The sequence below is a fragment of the Aythya ferina genome (assembly GCF_964211825.1).
Source record: "Aythya ferina genome assembly, chromosome: 1".
Lineage (NCBI taxonomy): Eukaryota > Metazoa > Chordata > Aves > Anseriformes > Anatidae > Aythya > Aythya ferina.
In genome coordinates, this window is record NC_140296.1 from 77,660,183 (window position 1) to 77,679,445 (window position 19,263).

General features: G+C 46.2%; 1 protein-coding gene across 3 annotated transcripts in view; it reads left to right on the forward strand.

Moving 5' to 3' along the window:
* The first annotated feature begins 329 nt into the window (after positions 1–329).
* LOC311430843 (uncharacterized protein) overlaps positions 330–19,263 on the forward strand; it is a 34,376-nt gene continuing 15,442 nt past the window's right edge. The window contains exons 1-3 of one of the 3 annotated variants that reach the window (XR_014689058.1): positions 330–1,508; positions 4,096–4,143; positions 6,624–17,526. Coding sequence is in view for 2 of the 3 variants with exons in the window: in XM_084507740.1 (XP_084363866.1) it covers positions 336–1,508; positions 4,096–4,104 (1,182 nt within the window). In the remaining variant the exon portion in view is untranslated. Of the gene's footprint in view, positions 1,509–4,095; positions 4,144–4,229; positions 5,325–6,623; positions 18,662–19,263 lie in introns of those variants that run through there. The other 2 variants (XM_084507740.1, XM_084507739.1) reach the window with 2 other exon arrangements.

Here is a 19,263-nt window from a genome sequence, read left to right on the forward strand (position 1 = left end):
GGACATAGAAGAGGGTGGATTTGGAGAAGGTGATTTGGGTGTGAGTTCTCGTTGCCCTGCTGCACTATTAATTGGCGGCACGTTCAGTTAACCTTCCCCAACAGAAGTCCGTTTTGCCCGTGACGGTGATCAGCGGGTTATTTTATTTTTATATATAGATAGATATACACATATAGATATATAGATATATGCCCGGAGGCCCCGGGGCCGGCTCCGGGCCGCCCCGCTCCCCGTCCCCCTCCGCCGCCCGTCCCCGTCCCCGTCCCCGCCCCGTCCCCGCCCCGCCGGGCGCAGCCCCCGCCCCCGCCGCGGCCCTGCCCGGAGCCTCCGCGCCGATGCCACGTGGGAGGCGGCGGAGCCGCCGTCGGCGCCGGGCCGGAACCGCGGCCCCCCTGCCGCTGGGCACGGCGCTCGCCGGCCGCCGCGAGGAGGGGAGGTCGCGGAGCCCCCGGGACCGCGGCGGGGTGGCCGAGACCCGATGGGTGCTCGGCGCCGTGGCGCCCGGCTCGCGGCTCGGCCTCCCGGGCCTAGAGGCGCTGGCGGCGGCGGCGGGGCCTAGGGGCGGCTCCCCGCCCTGGGCGGCGCCCGCGCTGCTGCCGGTGCCGCCGGCGGCGCAGCCGGCCCCGCGGCGGGAGGGCAGCGACCTGCCCGCCTGCGCGCCCGCCGCCGCCCTGGCCCTGCTGCGCCTGCAGCCCGGCGCCGACGGCGCGGCGAGGGCGGCCGCGGCCGGGGCTGGGGCCGGGGCCGGGGCCGGGGCCGCGCCGCGGCTGCGGACGGTGTACGTGAACCCGCGCTGGCTGGAGCGGCAGGCGGCGCTCGGGGCGGCCGCGGCGGCCGCCAGCCCCTGCGCCGAGGCGGCGGCGAGCGGCGCGGCCGGGGGCCCGGCGGCGGCGGCGGCGGCGGCGCAGGGCGAGGCGGCCCCGGCAGCGGCCCCGGCCCCGGCCCCGGCCCCAGCTCCGGCCCCGGCCCCAGCTCCAGCCCCGGCCCCTGCGGCGGAGGCGGCGGCCACCCCCTACGTGGGGCTGCGGCGGCCCCTGGGCTACCAGCTGGCCAAGGCCACCAAGGAGCGCATCTGGCGGGGGGAGTTCATTGACCTGTTTTCCTTGCTCCACACAGAGCTGGCCCCCGAGCACGGCCCGCGGCCGGGGGACACGCTGGACCAGTGGGTCTCCGCCTTCCTGGTGTACGCCAGCGTGGTGTGCGAGAAGCACCCGGCGCGCTGCGGGGCCATGTTCAAGTACCTGGACACCATCCGCAAGCTGCACGCCACCTACGGGGGCACCTCGTGGATGAGCTACGACGAGGACTTTCGGCGGCGGGCGGCCAAGGACCCCAACCTGCCCTGGGGTGACGTCGACCTGGACCTCTGGATGAAGTGGATGGCGCCCCTCAAGTCGCTCGTCAGCAGGCACCACCGTGCCGAGAGCGAGCCGCAGGCCACGCCGCCACCGCCGCCGCCACCATCCTCGTCGTCGTCCCAGAGCCCCAAGCAGGAGGAGAAAAGCCAGGTGTGACAGGCCGGCGGCCGTGGCGGTGCGATCCCCTGGCCCCAGTGGTGCCCCTGCCGAGGGGAAGAGGAGAAGGGGCAAGGAAAGTGGATGGGCAATTGGGATGTCTGCTGGCTCCCACTTCACGGCTCCAACCCTGAGCTCGTGCCCACCAAGCATCAGTTTGCAAGGCATGGGCCACACCTGCTTGGGCCACACAAGGTGCCCAGCCAGCTGCTGTGGGAGGTGTGCTGGGGAATTGCTGGATTGCTGGGGAAAAATGCTCCCTGGGCAAACAGTTGCTTGTGTAATGTCTGTTGCTCCAGATATCGGGAGTTAGGAACCCCAGTAATTGCCTCCTGAGGATGCAGTGTATCCCTGAGGATAGATTGTATTTCTCTAAAGCTATCAGAAGAAGGGCATTTCTTTTACTTTGTGTTGTCTCTAAAAGATTTAACTTTTAGATTTTAAATTAACTTTGTCAGCTGTACCAGGACACAGAGTACAGACTCTGCTGTTGCTGTAGGAACACTGGGTAGTTGCAGGCTGTGTGGGAGGCCAGGAAAATTGATGTAAGTAATGACAAACTTCAATTTGAACAGCCGCGGCTTGCAAGCTTACTGTGATTCGGAGACTTAATTTATTTTGGGCCTCAGTGGATTTAATCCACGAGTTCTGGGCTGTTTTGCGGGATGAATATGATTAGGGGAGGCAGGGAAGATTTTGTTCACATTAAGGATTTGCTTTTATTACAGACATCAAGTGTCACTGAGTTGGCATAACCTCGAACGTACACAGGCAAATGTACTATTTCCACTGCTTGAGCTGTGACAGCAAGCTCCAGTGGTACAAAGACAGCTGCCTGTCTATATTTAGGGTTGTACTGGGTTTTGTTTGTTTTATTTTTTGGGGGTTTTGTTTTTAATACTGGTGGCTGTAATCTGTCAGATCCCCAGAGCAGAAAATGCTGGGTACTAAATGTTGAGTTTCATGCCAGCTGAACGGTGGTTAAAGGGTTCTGTTACATTGTCCATATTTATTTCTTTAAAAAAAAAAAAAAAAAAAAAAAAAGTAGGACCATAGGAAGAATCTTTCCATTCCTGAAGGGGTTTTGCTAGCTGTCATCAGACATTGCACTTCTCAGTTACCTTCAGCAGAGAGGAGTGGCTAAACTGTTGGACTCTTAGTCTGACCTGGAAAGGGAGGACCTTTTTCAGGGGATCCCCAAGTATTCGGTGCATCACCAAACCCTGATTTCTCTACCTATCAGAATCTCTGGGTCAACCTGCAGACAAAGAATGGAAACAAAGACAGTGTAACGAACGAGTAGTGTAGTAGGTCCCAGTGCCAGCCGTGTGGCCTTGGTGCTTTCTGTGGTTGATGTTTTAGATTTACGTAACTTGTTCTGGTATCTCTGTTTAGATTTCTCCATTCTCGAGAACAGCAGCTCAGTTTTTATTTTACTACAGATCTTATGTGAGCACCAGATGGAAAATATCTCATATATTTCATCTCATCCGAGACGGATCTTCAGCCTGTAACGTTACCCAGACTTGTAACTTTCATGATAACTGTTGTGACAGTGCAGAGCTGTGGACTGCTGGCTGCTTAGACACCAGAGGTCTCGATCCCCTTTGATTGTGTGGAAATTTTCCAGCTGATTTTAGTACTGACATTGACTTTTCCTCTCATCTGAAGAACCAATCAGAAGCTGTGGAAAGAAAAATTCAACGTGTTTATTTTAGCTAAATAGTTTATAAAACGCCCAAATTAGCTTAATGGTTTGTTTGAACATAGAAACTGCAGTGCTAATAACAGCGTGATGGGAAGTAAAAGCTGTATAACCATTAAGTGTGGATTCAGCTACCTGTCTGTTATTAGAGCACTCCTTAATTGGTAGCACATACTAATTTATAACTGCTCAAGGAAGAAGAACATCTTTAACTGAAACAATCATCTGAGCAGCTGTTAAATGTAGATGATGTTTAGGATAAAGCATGAGCTTATCATTGGCAAGGCAGCAGCAGGGAAGTGTTGACCTGAGGGTTTCCCCCTCACCCAGTCTCAGCTCCTGACAAGCTCCAACTGTAAAACTGCTTCAGAGAAGTAAAAGGTTGTGGCTTTGCGTTTGGGGAAAAAAAAAAAGAGAATTCAAATGGGAGAGAATAGGCCTTGATAGACAACAGGCTTTGACCAGAACCTGAGCTTTTTCACCTTCGTACTATTGAGAAGTTTTACAGAGACCTTTTCTCCCAGATTGTTTGCTTGAAATGATGTTTGTTTTCATTTCAGAGGACAGCATTGGGCAGCCTGACTATTTCATTTCCCCTTTCAGTAGATTCGTACATGTCAGTTTGTTGCAGTGCCTGTATCTCTCCAGTTCTGCACAGAAGGTTAACCAGTAAAAACAAAGTCAAAGGCAACAAAGGGACGTGTTTGAGGCTAACCCTCCTTTCTGGGGAGACAGTAGAGAGGTATAAGCTTGCTTTAGCTTAGGGAAGTGAGAAACCCTAGCTTTGTTTGAATGCAGTAACTGGCATAGCTGAGATTCGTTCCTGTATGTGAGTTAACTTTGGACAATTCTCAGTTTATTTTTTTTTTATTTCAGACTCCATGAAAACAGAAGGCCAGTTGGAATGGCAGTCAGACTAAGTGGGTGAGTTTATGTATAAAACTGACTAACTTTGGATTTTAAATATTTACAGATTTGTTAAATACAGAATTTCTTATTGGTGCCAACAGCCTGACTCCGTTGGTGTTTAAGTGGAGCTCTGGTATTCTAGTGCATTCTTTTACCTCTGCTTCTGTTGCGTTGCAAGCTGTGCTAGAGAAGACGTAGGAAATTCATTTTACCCAATCAGCAATTGTAACAATGGACTACAAACCTGCAGAGCAAGCCAGTTTGCTGGAAAACAGGAATTCCTGCAGCGCAGCACTTGTCACAGACTATCCAAAGAGGGCAAAGATTCAGGAAGGTGAATAAATTGAACATTGGTTGAATGAGGTCAGGAACAGTCTCCCGGAGGAGAACCCTGCCCTAAAATACTACATTGAAAATATAAGCCAATTTAATGCGCAGATTAACCCTTCTCATTTGAGCAAACCTGTGTGCAATCCTGGATCTTTGCAGATCACAACCGGACACTTCAAAAAGAAAAGAAAAAAAAAAAAGTAAAATAATCTGTGTACTATATTTGCTTAAAAAATAAATCATAACTTGTCTTGTTACAGCTGTTAATTTTACCATTTCATTGAGAATATCTGCAACATAAATGTATATTTGACTTGAAACAGTATCCTACATTTGGTATAACCCAGGTTGTTGACAAAATAATTCTGTGAGGCTCAATACCGCCTCTTCTTTCATCTCTGAGAAATGGATTAACTGTTGCTGTCATTGCCAGAAGTAATTTATAGCCCAATTGTGCATTACAAAATTCTTGATCAAATAGAACAATTGACCTAAATTATTATTCTATTTTTATCCTCATAGAATGCTTAGGATCCTGAGCATCAGACTTCACTCTTGTGGTCTGGCGTTCATGAAAATCATATTCACTGGTTCATGGTTAAATTATTTTACATCTCAGTATTTTGTTTTCTTTTCCTTTCCCCTTGCATACTAGGGAGTATGATCAAGGTAATATTATGATCCAGTAAGGCGCATGATGGTAAGGGTATGCCTTTAGTTGTTTCAGGAAAAAAAAAAAACCTGCCGTTATCTGCTCTCCTTTACCTTTCCTTGATAGTTTCAGTAATATACATAACATGAAGTGTTTGTAAATTGATTTAAAACAAATGTTTGTGACTTCACCTAAATAAATTTTTATATTTAAATACTGTTCTTAATCTTAGTCTTTTTTCCCCCCCTTGCTCTTATATCATCACTTCCCCTTTTGCAATCACGGTTTCCATCACCTGACCTTTTATAGAATTTTTGGTTTTCCACTTAAGAAAGCACAACAGAATCTTAACTATTGACAAGAAACAAATTGGCCTTTGAAGTTGGCTTGCCATGTTTTGTTTTATAAAGACTTGATAATGTTCTAACTGTAGTTGTTGTAGTTTTATTTGCCGGTTGTTGAGGCAACAGTAGGAATCAGGCCGTAGTCTATCTGAAAATGTAACAGCTGCTGTATTGGAATACCAGTATTTTAGTGGTATTAGAATGGGAATCTGGTCCACTGAGTGCTGAAATTTGTGTTCTATACAGTAGAATATGAAACAATCTTACAGATATAATTACAGACTGTAAAAGTCTTTAATTTTTGAGAAGGTGCTTTAGCTCAGTCAGCAGATCACTTGCATCATTTCACCCTTGTCCTGTTTTCCCAGGAAATCTGAGTTTTGTTACTCACTAGTCTGTGCTACATCTCTTCACCATCATTGCTACATGCTAATCGCTGCAGGCATCTTCTGAGGAAGTTCAGTAATAGTGGCAGGATCTGGGGAGCAAGCGGGGGCGGAAGGGCACTGGGTGGCAGGAGAAGCAAGGAAGGATGAGCAGACATTGGTCCCTTCTGTCCCAGTGATGAGTTGCACAAGCGTGCGTCTTAACCTCCTGACTCAGAGCAGCAAAGCAGCGACAGTCGTGTTTTTCCTGTCCTGCTTGGGAGCAGCATACCCAGCTGGAGTCTGAAGCACTTCCTAGTGCTTGTTGCTGAGTCCTTCTGCCAAGAATTTGTTGGTTTTGTCTGTTACTCTCTCCAGTCTTCCTACAGTCTGGTGCCCTTCCTGGCACTCTGTCACCTCCCAGTTTCCTGGTTGCCACTGATGCTGGACCGGACCACCCTGTCTTCTGTGTGCTGGAGACGTTGTCAGGGCTCTGCCTTGCTCTCCAGTGTTAGTGGCTGCTTTAAAATTGCTGACTGCTTTTAAGGGTACTTGCCATGCAAAGTATTAGCAGTGGTGTTTTTCAGACATGTGGGATCTCCCTGCAACACCCCCCACCTTGTTTTAATCCTCCATAAACTTGGCCTTCATCACTGTCTTTGAGCCCCCTGTAATTGCACTGCATGTGCTTGCTCTGGTGTTAATTTTTGCACATGTGCTGCCCTGCTCATTGCTGTGCTGTAAGCTTCTGCATGAAAATTCCTTCTCCCTTAGTTTCTCATTAGAAGTATTTGGCTTCAACAGGTTTCTTCGGTTCCCAGCAACTCACTACTGCATGGATGTGCGTATGGCATTGGCACTGAGTGAATCCTGCCCTTACAGCTCCTGAGGTTGTCGTGTCCTTGTTGAGTCAGCGTGCTGGCTGTGCTGAAGGGGTGGCGCAGGACCACGGATCTTCTGTTCATCATTGATTCATGAGTAGATTTCTTCTGGTGATTGCAGGCGAAGCTTGCTGTCACTTACAGGATACGTCAGACAGCATGGAGGCGCTGATGTCTGCTGTCTGAAAGCAGATGTTGAAGATAACCATTTAACTGAGTGACGAGTGAAGATACTGCATGCAGTAGGTGAGAGGCTTGGAAGAGAAATGAATCATGATTTTATTACCCGTACACTAACTGTGATCTGCAGCAGAAATCACAAATACACGTTTTTTAATACTGTTTTTGTAAGTCCCATTACTTAGATAGGATGGGAAGATGTTCTCTCTTCAATGTTTCTTTATTTCTTATGCTTTGCTCAAAATAAATTATAAAATCACAGAATGGCTTGGGTTGGACCTTCGAGATCATCTAACTCCAACCCCCCTGCCATGGGCAGGGATGCCTCCCTCTAGATAGGTTGGCCGAGGCCGCATCCAGGCCTTGAACAACTCCAGGGATGGGGCATCCACAGTTCCTCTCAAGCACCTCAAGCGTTTGTACAAAATTGCAGTGACAGTGGAAGACTGATGGAATTTCTGGGTGGGAATACTTCTAAAATGTGTGCCAACTGATTTCTTTGGGAGGACCAGCATGTTACAGAAAACTAGTTTTCTTTTAGTTGACTAGAATTCTGGCACGTACTTCTGGGGTAATTGCAGATAAGTTTATTTGTAAGATTTCCAGCAAGATGGGTACCTGTTTTCACAGGTGTGCTTTTTATAGGCTGGATTGATACATGGTCTTGTTACAAAGGGCAAAAAAAGCAGTGCAGTGATTTGACAGCCCAAAATGTCTTGCAACTTGGGAAGGGGTGAGACAACACTGCGTAAACCTGGGCAAACTGACACGGCTGGAAAGAGTCAAGCTTCAGCAAAGCTAGAGCCAGATCAGTGGTGTTTCAAACTTCCACCTGTGTGCAGCTGTTAGCTTTGAGATACTTGGAGAAATGAGCCTGAAAAATGAGCCTTTTACTACTCTTCTGCCCTTTTACTGGTGTAATGATGGATCTTAAAAGTGAGATGATTGATAGCACATTTTGCTTGTGAGCAACTTGTGAGCAGTTGAGCAAAATTACTACTTCTGAGCTCTGATGAGATCCTGTCAGTTTTTCAATGTGACTTTCAATTTAAGCCTCAACTGTTGCTTTCCCATCTCGCTCTTTCTCCTGTTACCCCATCAGCTGTGGCTTTCTCTTTTATAAAAATCTGGTGAACACAGCAAATGTGTTCTTAGCCTTAGGATCAGGCAGTGTCTGCATGCACAGAGCCTTTCACACTCGTGTGCGTCGTTTTGCCAAGTTACTGTAGTCTAGCATGAAGTTTTGCAAGCATCTAAATTAGCTTGAATCTAACTGTCTGAATGGAGTGCATGTGGGAGACTTCCAGGCTGTCTGCAAGGTTCACGTGTTTTTGAGAAACCAGCGCAGCTGGCTACAGGTCCCTCTGACAACTCTCACAGTAAAATCAAAACCAAAAGCCCAGAGACTGCTGTAACCAGTGAGAAGAGGGATGTGAGGCAGTACTAACAGCCTGAGTGTTTGTGGATGTGTTGCCTAGTGAAGTTATCAAACTTTTTTGGGGCCATCTGCTTAGTCGGGGCTGCAACAACTGACAGTGTCTATGGGAGAGCTTTTGGCAATTCTTCTTACAGACTTTTTGTCCCTGAAAACTTGCTGAGAAATTTTACAAAGCTAGATCTTACTTCTTCCCCTCTCATTTTGGCCCTCAGGTTTGACTATCATGCTATTCCAGGGTTCAGTATGTGTTAGTCCAGCCTGATACAGCACGTACATTTTTATGCATGTAATCTTGTCCAAGCACACTTACTGTTTGTTCAGGTTTTTATGACTGGGAATTCTCACCAAAACCAGTTGGCATCTTCGTATTATGGCAGTTCACTGGTCAATCAGCTATATGCCATATGAGATTTAAGAAGTAGAAATACACACCATATCTTTATAATATTCATAAACTTGAAATATTTCAAGAAGTACTTTTACCTTTTTTGGTGGTGGTTGTTCTTTCTTTACTTTAGAGAACATTTTCTTCTTCCCAGCATCTCAGTGCAGTGTTTCTGTGTTAGTATTTCCAGGGCAGCAGGGAATGTTTACATCCAAACAAAATCATTTTTCTTTGATTTTTTTTTTCAATTGTGAACATTTGTAGCCAATAAAATCCTTTCCACTTAACTCTGTCAGTATTTAGCTTAATTCTGTAGATTCTGTGCAGAGTCTAAAACTCAAATTGCATTTAGTGCAATTTGCACCTTCGTCAGTGGATGCCAGAAATGTCACTCACCACTTAAAATGACAGTCTTAATGATCTAAAGTCAGGAATGGCTGTTTAAAAACAGAAATATGGTTTACATTTGCTTTAGGTATTACAAGCACCTTCTGCCTCGGTTATGTGGTTCATAGCGTCCATAAATAATGCAGTGTTTGGGATAGACTGATAAGTTTATTTGCATATGAAGGCTTAACCCGTTATTGTGAGTGGCTTGCTCTTCAAAGGCAACCACAGTTTAAGGACTGGGTGTGCTGGTTGTAAGTGATGGGGCTGTCATCAGTAAGCTGCAAGACAATACGTGTTTTCCTCTATAGATGGGGCAAAGCAGCTCCTTGAAATGTGTAATGCAGACCCAGAATTTTAACCTGCCCTGCTGAGACTGTCCACTCTCCCCTTCGACTTTCTGGCCATTATTTTCCACTGTAGCTCCCCTTCTCCTCTGTTGTTTTTCTTTCCCCACTACGTGACAGTCCAATATCACTCATGCTGATGCTTGGAAAGAAGGAATACTGCTAGTACCCACAGATGGTTCCCTACCACATACATCTCTTCCATACAGTGCGAAGCAAAAAGAGGTTTTTGCCCTTAAAGCTGGGGAATGAGGTTTGTACAACTACTTACCAGAGGGTCTGGGGTTAGAAACGTTTGCAGTCCTAAATTTCTGGAAATGAAATAAAAGGTTCAAGGTTGGGGGTTCTGCTCAGGGAGTACAGGTGTGTATCTTGCTACACTTGGTGTGTCTATGCAGGTAATGAGAAAGAGATTTCAAGCAATAGGCTTCTCAAAGTGATCTGGATTGAGAGAAGCATTTCATTTTCCTTCTTTCTGTGTCATTTTCTTGTCATTTTTCTTTCTCTCTCCCTCACCAGCAGTCTCCCAAGCCAGATGAGTGGCTCTGTTATCAGGTATCCACCAGGATAACAGTCTGTTAAACTGGATTGCTAAAAGAAATGCAAAACTCCTTACACCTCCAAGAACAGATATTTTCCTGTAGAAGCACAATGCATTTGGTGGTATTGAAGGGAAAAAAATGTGACTTCAGGGGCCCAATCTGTTCTCTGCTTCCCCATTCAGGATAAGCAGATTCAGCCACACCGCTTAATTATGGTATAGGCCGGTGGAAAAGCTATCTGTAGAGTACCTTGAGGAGGTTTAGTACCAGAAGGCAAATATGCCTTGCAGGCCAATACATGAGCAGTAAAAGGAGCCCTGGCCTGCAAGTGGAGGTGAACAGGCTGTCGGTGATGCCAACCCACTAAGCATGAGGGCACTTCAAGGAACTGGTTGTGGAGCTCAAGCAGGGAGCTTGGAAGATCGCTCTTTGTGTTGCCTCTTAGCATACTTTAGGGAAAAAAAAGAGAAAGTGCTTGGCTTGTATGACTGGAATGTGCAACAAATAACAATAACGTATAAGCTACAGTTGCAAATGGTTTTGGGACAGGAGAGTGGGTGGGTAACTGGTATGCATCATTTCTGAAAACATGCATTTTTTATTTTAAACATTTTGATTGCATGCAAATGAACAGGAATTGAAATGAATCTGTAAGCAAGGTAGAGAATGGTACATTTACCAGTGTATTAAACATACTTAAAATATTTTGTGGCTTTAACAGGCATTTAAAAACATGTATTCTTTTATCAGTGCTGAAAAGACTGAAAGCAAACTTTTAGCATGTTATAACACTGTTGCACTGGTGAGAGCTAGGCAAGTTGCTTGTGGCTCTGTATTGCACAGAGGTATATGCAATCTCAGTTGCTTTCCTTCAGAAGGGAGAGGATTGGATAAGAACATCCTTTGCCCACTTCTCATGTGAGGGATGTGCTAATACGGAGTTGTTCCCCAAGTTAAGAAGCTGAGAATGAGACCTTGGGCCACATGGTGCCCTGCTGGAGCCCCAGTGGATTTGTTGGGCTTAGAGATGCACAGTCTCTTTTTGCTTCTCTTAATCTCTCCAGCCCATAGAAATGAGCAAATTCCACAGAGCATGGAAACCAAGAAACTCATCTCTTTTGTTCTCCCCACCTCAGTATTCCTGCAGCTCCAGTCTTGAGACCTTGTTCTGTGAAGCTGCTGGGAGAGGGACTTTTTGGATCCAACCAAGAGTAAGGTGTAGAGCATTGGTAGAGATGTCTCCTCACTGTTGTAAGGGAAGTGCAGTGAATGCTACTAAGCTTACCACAGGAAATGTTGCTTATAGTTTGGTTTGTATCTCACATATGTGGAGGCCCAGACAAGATAAATGTGCTTACTGCTACGGCTTGTGTTGCCTTGCAGTTTGTGACAATACACCCTGTGTGTCAGCACAAACTGGCGTGGGATGATGTAGCTGTGGTAGGAGGAGAAAACTTTGACAAAATGTGTCCCGGTGAGATGCATGACTTGGTGGCTTAACCTTGTAAACCACAGGGTAGTAAAATGTATTTTACCTCTTCTTCAGAATGCAGAAGGGACTTCTTTGAGTTCAGGCTGTTACCTTGAGCACATGTGCCTGTTTGATGTAGTGAGCCTTTTAAAAATAAAGTTGCAAATGTTGAGCCTGGTCAAACAAGACCTTGAAAGCACTGAAGTGTTAGCTCTCGACAGCTTTGCTCATTTAGTGTGTTCTGCTCAAAACTACTGGTAATCCAATGAACTTCTGTTATTGCTGTTTTAATGCCTGTGGAAATCCACCATGGGTTTCCAGCATTTGCATTAATTTAATGAACCTATTCAAAGGACCTCTTTTTCTGTTTATTTTTTTCCTGTATGAGAAATGTCATTGTTAAAAGGAGAGTGATTTCAGATATCACCACACAGGCTAGAGCTATATAGGAAATTTCATAGGCTTGAGTTTACCTGATCCTCCCCTTGTAGCTGTACTGTGTGAAAATAGGCCAGACCAGAGTGTCAAAGAGCTAGAAGTACCTGGTAGGCCAGTAAAGAAAAGCCATTTTAGAACAGCTGAGGACAGGAGACCTGTCTTAATGTTTAGTTAGATGACTTTCACTGTGATGTAAGGATTTGGGGAAGCAGGAAACAGGCGTGCCAATGTGTGCACACACCACGCGCTAGTAGGCCACACAGCCCTCTAGAGAAGAGGTTTGGGGATGGCTGTAGATTTCTTGCTTTTCCTTCTTGGCACTTTGTGGTGCCTGCTGTTGAGGATTTGAGAGCAGAGAGGTGTCTGCTGTTCCCTGTGGGTACCTGGGCAGAGCAGCTGGGAGTTGTGCTGTGGGCTGTGGGCAGTCGACCACGGCTGGAGGCCGGCGGGGTGATGTGGGGCCATGGCTGTAGGGAGGCCGCCTGAGCTGGCTGTGCTCCGGGAGCCGGTGGCAGTAGCAGGAATTTTGTTGATGCCTAGGAAGGTTTGGTTTTACAGATTGTGACTGCAGAACATGCCTGAGAAAACACAGTCAATGTTAACCTGCAGGAAATGGGCCTACTCCTTGCTCAGGTGCCTTTTTCAGGCAGTGAGGACACGGCAGAGTCTGTCAGCTTTTGCTGCATGTCGTGCTTAAGGTGGTCGACACTGAGACGCATCTCAGAGATGATAAAGATGTTTTAGACAGGGCAAATTGTCAAGTGTGCCGTGTAAATAGCTCTTCACTGTATTTCCTGCTGCGGTTTCTACTCCAGTCTTTGTCCTGGAATTTCGTCTGTGGTCGGATTGGGTTGGGATTGTTTTGGAGCAGAAGTTCCCAGGAGGCAGGCAGTGGCGGTGCCCTGAGTAGAAACTGTTCAGAGCCCTCTGAGCCATACTCACGGTCTCCCTTCCGTGTGTGCTACTTCGCTTTTATTTATGCTTGATTTTATCTACTGTTGTTCTGTTTTAATCTGCTGTTCATCTCGAAATCCTTTTGCTACCTAGTGTGTATGTGAAGCTCAACCTCCGTATCCTCTAGCTTGTTTTGTTCCTCTTAGGTCTCTTGTCCTCTGAGACAGTGTGCTGTTCTTTACAGTACGAGCTTCTGCTTATCGTGTTCCTGAAACAAAGCTTTGCCACGTGACCTTGGCTTCAGCATTCTGCCAAAAAATACGTCTAAACCCATTTTGTTTAAAGTGACGCTGCTCCTCCAGCGATTAGGTAATAATTATCCCAAGCTCTCTCAACAGATGGGCCCCGTATGTTCAGCATCACACCTGTGTATGTTTATTTACTTTAAAAAGTATTTCCAGTGGAGTGTTTTCATTGCTGAAGGTTTATTTTAACAAACTGCAGTGTGAGAAAGGTTGTTTGGTTGCTTGTTTTTTGTTGTTGCTTTTTTTTTATTATTTGTTTGAAAACAGCAATTTCCATGGGACAAAAGATGTCTAAATTACTTTACCTGAAGATACTTTTACTCCTTTTTAATATGTGAAAGAAGAATAGATGAATCTAGAAATCTTGGAATTTGCACAGAAATTTTTCATTTTACTTCAAGGCCTTGGAAGCACATCATGGCTGTCTTGCCATAATTACGTGCAGCCTTTTAATGCATAAAGGTGTGTGTGCTAACAAAAAATGAGTCTTGGCTTCTCCATTAACAGCGATAGCCTACAATGCAAGTGGGATTTTTCAAAACATTTTTATATCAGAAACTTTAAGTTATTCCTCACTCCATTTACAAGGTAGCCAAACTGACATGAACCAATCTGTAGCACTGTCTTTAGTTTCTATTTTGGTGGTCCAGCTTGGAGCCAGACCTTTTTTGTTAACTTGGAGTTTTTCTGGCACAATTTAAAAATGGCTCTTCTATTATTCCTAACATTTTGCAAAATCTCCCCTCAGAATAGGCTTTTCTAAATTAACCAGTGCTTGTGCAATTATTTTCTACTTCTTACAAAACCACAGCTGAAAGAAGCAATTTAAAAGCTTGATTGCCACTTTAAACTTGGAATTTCATCTGTCTTTAACATGAAGAAATTCTCATTTCATGATTGTTTGCAGCCATTTCTCTGGCCAATATTAATGGGATTTTTTGGGTGTGCACAGACTGTGGGATCTAGTGCTTAGGGATTTAGAAATGAGGGTCTCTCATACAAGTGATTCCAGATGGTTGGATTCTTTTGTCGGACAATGTCCTGACTCTTCCCAGGATACAAATTGCACCAAATGTCTCACGATGCCTCTCAAGAGGCATTTGGAGTAGCTAGGCTGTATTGTGCCTTGGTAATGTTGCAGTGAAATTATCTGATCCGGACTTGGAAGAAGAATAATACTAAGCTTTCCCAATACCACTATGAAGAAAAAGCACCTGAAGAATCCCAGCAAGTGCAGCCAAGAAGCCAAGCAAAGAAAGCTGACCCCGTGGCATGTGCCAGACCATAGCGTGGGGATGGAAAGATCCATGCAGCTTCACTCTCAGCACAGGGGAAGGGAGATGTGCTGTGCAGAGGCAGTGGAGCTAATTTCAGGATTAGGCACCACAGAGTCCTGGCAGCATCCTGGCTGTGTAGGTCTGGCGAGTCCAAATCCTGTAGGACTTGCAGTATCAATTTGCTACAAACTGCCCCTAGCAAGACAGCAGCATGCACCAGGATAGCAGCTGCTTGTCTGTCCCTTTTGGACAAGGCAGATGTGCACCTCTGGCATGAGCTAGAGCCAGGACTTGACTCATAAAGCAGCTTGGGCATGCAGGAGCATTGGATCCAAGTCACACCAGTCCTAACAGCAGCAGTGGTCAGACCTGCGTGTGGCTAAATTTAACATGCTTGTCTACATTTATTCCTCTTTTCCCCCAATATATAAAGCTAAGCTTACATAAGTACATTTAAAAAAAAAAATAAAAAGCTAATTTCACTTTCAAGCCTTAGATGTATGCTAATGGTCTAAGCATAAATAAATGAATAAATGTCCATGTGTGCCTGTTTCATTTGAAAATACATTTGCAGCTATGCAGTTGAGAAATGTCTCCTGGAGTCCCCAGGCTTTTCCTGTTCCTCAGGCAAAGAGGGAATCTGTCTGCAAGACAGCCAGCCACCTCGCATGCTGCACTGCTGGTAGCTGCAGAGGTGCTGCACGGACAAGCCGCAGCAGTGGCCCCAGTCTGAACTTCATGGGGGCAGCTGATATCTCGACAGCTTCAGCCCTGCAAACTCAGGACATCTGGACCAATCTAGGTACATGGAGTGAGGACAGAAAAATAGACCACAAGCAGTTTGTAAGACATAGTGTTTTCCAATTGCTCTCTCGGTGCGCATCATTCTGTATCCCAGGAATATTTCCCACTGTCAGAAAAATATGTCATGTTTTTAAACAGAATGCATCTTCACCTGCACAGAGTTGGCATCCACTAAGCTTCACTATAAACTTTTTTTTCCTAGGCAATAGAAGTTCTCATTATCCTCCTGAGGCACTAACAGTCTTTTCATTTATTGCTTTTAGATCTCCCAGCAGAATACAGAGCGGATAACAAATGAATGCTTCGATTTTTAGAAACATTTAGTAGATGGTATGTTTTCATAACGCAGAAATTATTACACATCTTGTCCTTCTGGCTGGAGAAATGAGCACTGACATATTGCAGTTTTAAGGGGGTGAATTCATTCCGAGAACAACCATGTGTCCTGGGAAAAAGATGGGAAGAGATAAACAAAATAAATAAACATTTGGAATGGAAATGGTGAGTTAGTAGCTGTCTGAAGTGGAAAGCAGAATCCAAGTGTATTTCTTTTCATGCATGTGTTGTTGTTTGACATCTTAAATCAATAGAGAACGATCTGCCCATTTTTTCCAATAACTGCCTGTATGCCCAACCCCACTAAATATTGTTAGCAAGTCCTGGCCAAGCAATGGACAATAGATTGAAATGGTTAATTCTATATATTGTTAATTCTAATCCTTTTTATTCCCATTACATTTAGATATTGATTTTGCTCTTAAATTGAAACCTTACAAACGTGCCAGCTCTGCTGTTACCTTATGCACCCATCGATAACTGGTAAGATACCAATTAATACTGTAAAAATGAAGTGGAGGCATTTAGGATCCATCCCCCTTAGCGATGCTCACAGGTCAGACGAGGATTTCACCGGTGAGGGAGGCTGCCTGGCTCACATGAGTCAGCAGAGCTGGCCCAATGCCTGGCCTCCTGCCATCGGTGCGAAGTGCCTGCTGAAGGCGAGAGCTCGCAGTTAGCACACCGCTGAAATATGCCACTTGGCACCGGGGTCCCTACGGCCATCCAGCGTGACTGGGAGCAGCCTTTGGGCCAGCCTTGGAGCAGCACGTTGGCACGAAGCCACTCCGTCAGTCTCTGGGATGTGCCAAGCAAATCCCTGGCTGAGCAGTGCAAATAAGGCCTGGGGCACGCTTGCAGGCTGTGACAGTCAGGAGCTGTGCGAGCGCCTGCTCTGCCCCATGCAAGGAGATGTGCCACAGTGTGCCCTGGGGAAGGGTGGACGCTTACAGCGTGCAGGGTACCTGTAGCTGCTTGGGCTGAGTCTCAAACTGATTTTTCATCTCTTTGTAGCAAACCAAAAGTTGAAAAGAAACAAACATGCTTGGTCTGCTTGAGCTGAATTTCTGTTCTTCTTAAATTTTGCTTTTATTATTATTATTATTATTATTATTATTATTATTATTATTATTTATTTTTTCCAGATTAAATGAAACATTATTAGGCAGAGTTGGAGGGGGTTAATAGACCCAGCACTGTTTCTATCTGTTAAGGGAGACACGACATTAGAGAAGGCACCTTTCCAGGACACCATATGCTCCTTGTCAGTACAGGCCTACAGTACAGAATCGGTTGTTAAATCTGAAGCATTCGTCTTCTGAAGTTTCTTGTGAGCTTTCTGTCTTTTACATGTAGTTCCTACCCTGTTTGTTTCTTTCCTCCTCTGCTGTTTATTGTTGCTTTAGTTTTTAAAAATTCCTCTTGCTATGAGTCAGCTCAGCTCAGTCTAAACAAAACACCCCTGCGAATGCTTCTCCCTTGCTTTATGGCTGCAGCCCGTAGCATGCGCTCGGTGTCCTGCAAGTGCTGCCTCTCCCCATGCACCACAGCCGTGCTGCACCCCAGCTCCCCATTTCGGCATCCTCTCCTTTTCTCCCTGTGCCCACAGCTCTGTATATTCCCACTCTGTACTTTCTCTTTTCTCCTTGTACGTTGGAATGTGATGAGTTTGTCCTCTTCCTCTGTTGTCCCTCATGCTCAGCCCCGCTGTACTGTGCTCCCCATGCCCCCATCCCGGACCCGACCCCACAGTCCTGCCACCCACCTCTGCTCTACTCCAGGGCTGCTATCCCAGCTCACCCTCAAACTAAGAGGCTCCTTCCTGCTTCTGCTGCTGCTGTGTTTTCCTTTCTACTCACTGGCACGCCTAACTAAGCAGCTTAGGGCCCAGTTAATAACAGGTTGGGTGGGTGGAGATTTTTTTTTTTTTCATAAATAAATAAATGGATCTGTCATGAATACCATGGCTCGAGCCAGCAAAGAAAATGTGAAAATACTCCTGGCCTACTGGAAATATCAAAGGTAAGATGATGCACTGTGGGACTAAGGAGGGCAGATGAAGCAAATCCTGGCCTGCCTCTAAAGAAGCATGGCCAGCAGGCAGACAGAGGTGATTGTTCCCCCCTGCTCTGCTCTTGTGAGACCCCACCTGGAGTGCTGTGTTCACCTCTGAGGCCCCCAGCACAAGAAAGACATCAACCTATTAGAGTGGGTCCAGAGGAGGGCCACGAGGATGATCAGAGGGCTGGAGCACCTCTCCTATGAACTCAGGGAGTTGGGGTTGTTCAGCCTGGAGAAGGGAAGGATCTGGGGAGACCTTACAATGGCCTTCCAGTGCCTAAACGGGGCCTGCAGGAAAGCTGGGGAGGGACTCTTTGTCAGGGAGGGTAGTGATAGGACAAGGGGGAATGTCTTTAAACTAAAAGAGGGTAGATTTAGATTAGATATTCAGAAGAAATCCTTCACTCAGGGTGGTGAGACCCTGGCACAAGTTGCCCAGAGAAGCTGTGGCTGTCCCATCCCTGTAGGTGTTTGAGGCGAGGCTGGATGGGGCTTTGGGCAGCCTGGTCTGGTGGGAGGTGTCCCCGCCCATGGCAGGGGGTTGGAACAAGAAGGTCTTTAAGGCCCATTCCAACCCAAACCATTCTGTGATTTTATGATTCTAAGAAATTACACACAGTTTTGCACACAGCTTTTGTTAATCGGTACTACCATCGTTCAGTAATCTCCTTTTACAGTGAGTCCCATATGGCTGTAATACTACCTAATCTGGTTTAACTTTATCCTTTGACTTTCCAGCCCTCAGGCCATGGCTCCATGGCCCCTGTGGTCAAGAAACCAAACCAGAGCTCTTCCTTGAACCTGTTGCTTTTGCTCTGTTGTCATAATCTCTCTTGGGCAAGTTGTAAATCCCCTTTTTGTTTCACATGCCTGGATGCCCATTAGATGCAGTGTCTCTCCCCAGGAGATGTGTGCTGTTTTGCTGTTGCTCTCAAGTTCACTTCCAACTACTGCTGCCCCCCCCAAAATGCATGTTCACCAAGCACAGTGTAATAAAAACACTGTCTAAGAGTGACTTGAAGAAATGCTGAACTCCAAGTAGCTCTGTGCTACTGCGGCATGGCCTATACAGAGGAAAAATAAATGTTGGCATTAACCTGGCTGATCCAGCTAGTCCTCAGTCCTTGTCACCTCAGTACAACGGTTCCTGCTTAGTTATTAGTTATTCTTAGTTATTAGTTATTAATTTATGTTCTAGCACATAGGAATTCACAATGTGTGCTATGGCCTCATTGCAGGAGCAGATATACATGTAGGACTGCAAAAGCACAAACCAGCTTGTTCCACCTCCACTCCCATTTGCCATCTAGTAATGCAGGGCTCAGGGGCTGCACTGAGTCACAGAGAAGGAGCACCCATGCACGGTGCTGCAGGCACCTGCTTGGTGCTTTCCCAACATCAACCATCCCCACAGATACCTCCAGCCTTTTTTGTGATTCCAACACATCTTGTGTCACAGGTCTGCTGCCAGCAGCATGTGTGCAGGCAGGAGAATGATTATCTGGAAAGGTGAGGCAATGCTGTTGCACCTGCAACACGAAACCTCCCAGCCTCCAGGGCCATCTTGATAAGGCAGGTGCCCACCTTCTGAAAGACATCTTAGAGAAATGTACCTCAAGAACCAAAACATGCTTCAAACAAGGTCTGAGACAGCTTTGTGAGAAGCTTTTGTCTTTCCCTTCAGTTGCATGCTTTATT